This window comes from Aphanomyces invadans (assembly GCF_000520115.1).
Source record: "Aphanomyces invadans strain NJM9701 unplaced genomic scaffold supercont1.65, whole genome shotgun sequence".
Lineage (NCBI taxonomy): Eukaryota > Oomycota > Saprolegniomycetes > Saprolegniales > Verrucalvaceae > Aphanomyces > Aphanomyces invadans.
In genome coordinates this window covers 71789-76014 of record NW_008580210.1, presented here as the reverse complement: position 1 = coordinate 76014, position 4226 = coordinate 71789, and the positions used below count along the sequence as shown (strand labels likewise).

At 58.4% G+C, this 4226-nt stretch overlaps 1 protein-coding gene across 1 annotated transcript; it reads right to left on the bottom strand.

Annotated features, from left to right (window-relative positions):
* Positions 1–3555, bottom strand: H310_14270 (hypothetical protein; the record flags this gene model as incomplete). Its single annotated transcript, XM_008882088.1, has 9 exons — positions 1–385; positions 436–696; positions 908–1143; positions 1180–1374; positions 1423–1523; positions 1567–2494; positions 2565–2693; positions 2743–3056; positions 3102–3555. 9 exons carry the CDS (start codon positions 3553–3555, stop codon positions 1–3), a joined length of 3003 nt encoding a protein of 1000 aa, XP_008880310.1.
* Between the last annotated feature and the right edge of the window lie 671 nt (positions 3556–4226).

Here is a 4226-nt window from a genome sequence, read left to right as displayed (position 1 = left end):
CTACAACGGGTGACCAAGGGTGAGTTCCAACGCCTGCCGCATCGCTTCCACGCCGTCGTCATGCTCGTGGGACAACACCCACTTGCGCAACAGTACGGGAACGTCTTCGTACAGGTTGAGGGCTGGTTCCCATGACGCCTCTTTGTTTTTGAGGCCGAGCCACTTGACCAGGATTTGATGCTGGCCGTTGACAGCACGGGCAGCCAGGAGGTCTTCCACATGGAAACCACCTTCACCGTAGGCTGCTTGCTCCAGCAGGTCTTCGGCCGTGCCATTCGCCGCCTCGCAGTACATCTTGAGACGGCAGGCATGGTGCACAGATTCGTTAAAAGGGGGTGCCAACTGTTCGGTCGCCATTACAAAATCGGTGATTACTCGCGTAATTCTGGAGGGACCACGCCACGTCAGGGCGAGCTTGCTTGGGTGCCGCACAACCGAACCCACGAGCACGAAGTCACCCACGTCGAAGGTGGTCCACTTGACTCCTTGTTTCTTTGCATGCCTAGCCCTGGCTTGAGCTTCTCGCTACGGGCTGATGCTTGACGGTGCATCTTGTCCAGCGAGTCTAGCAGGCTTGCTACATGTTTGGCGCGTGCATCGTCGAGCCAATCCACATCAAGCACCTCCTTGGTCGTTGGATGCACGATCCCGTAGAGGGGCGTGGACGCGTCAATCCACCAAACGCCGTCGCCGAAGCTAGCCCACCGAGCCGGTCAGACGGCTGGTGGTTTGTGGCGCCTAGCACGAGGGGTAGTACCGTCGGCCACTGAGTTGCTGGGAGTCGCCATTCGCTCAGCAGTGCCTTCGTTGCCCGGAGTAGCATCCGGTTGACGACCTCGACAGATATGTTCGCCCAGGGGCTGTACGCCGTCGTCGCGTGATGGTGGGCACCAACTGGCTTGCGCACCTTTCAACCACCTCGTTCTTGAAATGGGACCCGCCGTCGGAGACCCATGTCGCGACTATCCCGAACGTAGTGAACCAGTCCATGAGGGCGGCGGCCGTCGCAGTCGAGTCTGCAGTCCGGGACGGGAACAACCGAACGAAGCCACTCATGCCGTCCTTGACTACGAGGACGTGCTTCAAACCTTCGTCTGACTTGGGCATAGTCAGCCAGTCAAAATGGATGAGCTCGTTGGGACGCTAGGCGTGCAGGGATGAACCCAAGGGGCGGGGCACCATGTCACTGTCCACACACATGCAATGTAGGCACCCCGTGACGAAGCCGGTCACGTCGGCCTTGAGATTGGTCCACTCGAACCTCGTCGCGACTGCCTGTGTCGTCGCCGCCACGCGACGGTGGCCAGCAGCACCTTGGTGGGCGATCACGCAGAGCCGCTGTTGGAAGTCCAGGTCGTCGTCCGGGACCCAAATCTTGTCTCACGGAGTGACATAAACTTTGATGTCGTCGTCCCAAGTAACTCCAGGGGGAGGTTGACCGTCGTCCTGGAGGCCATTCTTCTGGGACTTGAGGACCGAGTGAGCTGTCGGCCACTCGAAATCCTTGTGACGCAGGGGTGATTCTAATGCTGCGAGACGTCGCACCCCAGCGACTAAGTAGGTCACCCCACAAGTTGTCGTCACCCGACACCAACTCAATGGTGTACGGGAAGGTAGACATCACCAGCGCCCAGCGCTGCAGCTTGTCAGCTTGATACCTGGCCACGTTGGGACTTTGGCCACGCGGGTTGAAGATGTAAACCAAGTTGCGGTGGTCCGTGAACAGACGGAATCCACCTGGTCGAATCAACAGGTAGTCGAGGCGATTGCACGCCTCGACCACGGCGAACGCCTCCTTCTCCACAATAGGCCAGCGCGAACTGGCCGAATCAAACGAGCCGCTTAGAAATGCTAGTGGCTCGTGGCGTTGCTCAGACAGGGGCAGCTCTAGGTTCTCGGGTGGGACATGGGTCGCAATCGCGCCCCAGAACCCGTCGCTCGTGTCCGTTAAAAGATTTACGGCCATGTCTTCTCGGGGTTGACTAAACGGTACGATGCTGGTCATGGCCTTTTTCACATCCTCAAAGCACATCGTATGCTCGACAGCCCACCCCATGGCGCTGACCGGTATCTTGGCCAAGACCGATTTCTTAGCGCTCCGTGACAGTTTCGTGCCCACGTCCAGGAGTCGACACAAGGGATCAACGAGCTGGCTGTACTCGGGGATGCTCGACCGCATCCAATTGGTGGCGCAGATGAACTGCTGGAGATCTACGGCGGTAGTTGGCAGCGCCAATTTGCACAACCCTCGAACTGGAGCAGGGGCGTGGGTCACGCCGGCAGACGAGATAATTTTGCCACACCATTCAGCCTCGCGGAGGAAGAACGAACATTTCTTCGGATGCAGCTTCAACCTGAAGGACTCGCAAATCTCCAGGACCTGCTCCAACAGGTCAAACAGTCCCATCGGCGTGGTCGCCGCGCCCAGCAGATCGTCCAGCCAGGCAAGTAAGCCGCGAAATAGGAGCTCGCCGAACATTTGGTGGACGGCCGACTGACAAAACGCAACGGTGTCAGTTGGCCCATCAACACGCGCGGGCAGTCGGTGTGTCGTCCACCACCACCTGGGTTGCCACACCAGCCTTCTCCAGAGCCGCCACCAGCCCCACAGATGCCACGTTGACGTTGGCATCCGTATCAAGTAGTAGGTTGTCCACCACCACGACGTCCGCCACGGTGGTACCTCCTTCGATCTTCGATCGAGTCGGGCCGAGATCGATTACATTAGCAGTCGGGACGCACCTCACGGGCATCCTTCCACTTTTGCATTTGCGCAGCTAGGAGGGCTTGCGCCTCACCAGAGGTAGTCTTTGGGCAGTCAGTGACCTTATGGTCCGTAGACTTACACTTCAGGCATGCCGCCGGCTTCCTTGCAGGGGCGAGCGGTGCGTCCGGCCTGGCCACCCCGTCCGAGGGCCTAGGCTTCACCTGGCCTGCTCCCCCGTCTAGCCTCTTCTCGTCAGGCCTCTTCGGCGCATGGCCACGGCTGTCAGGGGCTTTTGCCGGCTTGGAGGAATTCTTCTCGTTCTCGACCCCGCCGTACATTTGGTAGCCGGCTGCGAAAGTCCGCAGCTAATGAACGAAGCGAAACACATCCTTACGCAACGGCTTGTTGCGCTGCAGTTGCATTTGCTTCTTTACGGCCGACTGTAGCATCGAAGGCCACACCGCCTTGACCATGAGGTCCACGACAACCTTGCCTTCCTCGTAGAGGATCCACTGTAGCATCGAAGGCCGCACGGCCTTGACCATAAGGTCCACGACAACCTTGCCTTCCTCGTAGAGGACCCACTCCTGGTTGTCGCGCTCCAGGGCCCTCATGAGTTCGTCCAGCATCTTGCTAACACGAGACTCGACGTCGAGGATCTTTACGTCGAAACGGATCGTCGTTTCGAGGCGTTTCTTAAGCAAGTCCAGATCACGAGGCTCTTCCTCGAACGCCACGTTAAACCACGCAATCCACTCGGACTCCGCGATTTGATCGTAGGGAAGGTTAAAATCCCACAGCGCCACGCGCCGCTTGGTGAAATGGTCCATACACGCGGACACCGGCATAAGGGCGAACGAACGGTCTCGCTCCAGCTGTATGCAGCGCGTTGACTTGCGCCACATATTTCTGGTACGCCCGCAAAAAAGCACGACGCTCTTGCTTGGTTGAGCCACTAAAGCTCGGGGCTTGGGGAATTGCCGGCGCATGTACAGTACCACATACGGGGCGACTTCACCCATGTTATCGTCATCCTGGTCGCCATTACCGGCACCCGCCGGCTCTGGTCCAGCCGAAGGACCAGGAGATGTTTCTTCCTCACCAACCGGAAGGGGGACTTGGCTGGGATCTTGTGGCGTCCCAGTTGCCCGAGCATAACTGCTCCACGGCATGACCACGTCGATCGGCTGCGGCTGGCGTCGCCGCGGGGATCAGAATGGTGCAATAACCGGCTGGAAATCTCCACGCCGGCCACTCGTCTGGCGTCGGGAGGTACGACCACACTTCCTCGACCGCGACCTGTCGTCGTTGCCTCCAGGCGAACGCGATCGGTCTTGTTCTTCGTGATCATTCTCAGCCATTTCAGACTCGTAGTGCACTAAAGATATCATTGTTGTGAGTCCGCGCCTTGTTTGTCCGCAAGGCGTCTTCCTTTCGGGAAGCAATGCAAATCTAAACTGGGTTACTTCTCTTTACCCTCCTAGTCAATTCACTTCGTTCCCCTCAATACAGTAGCAAT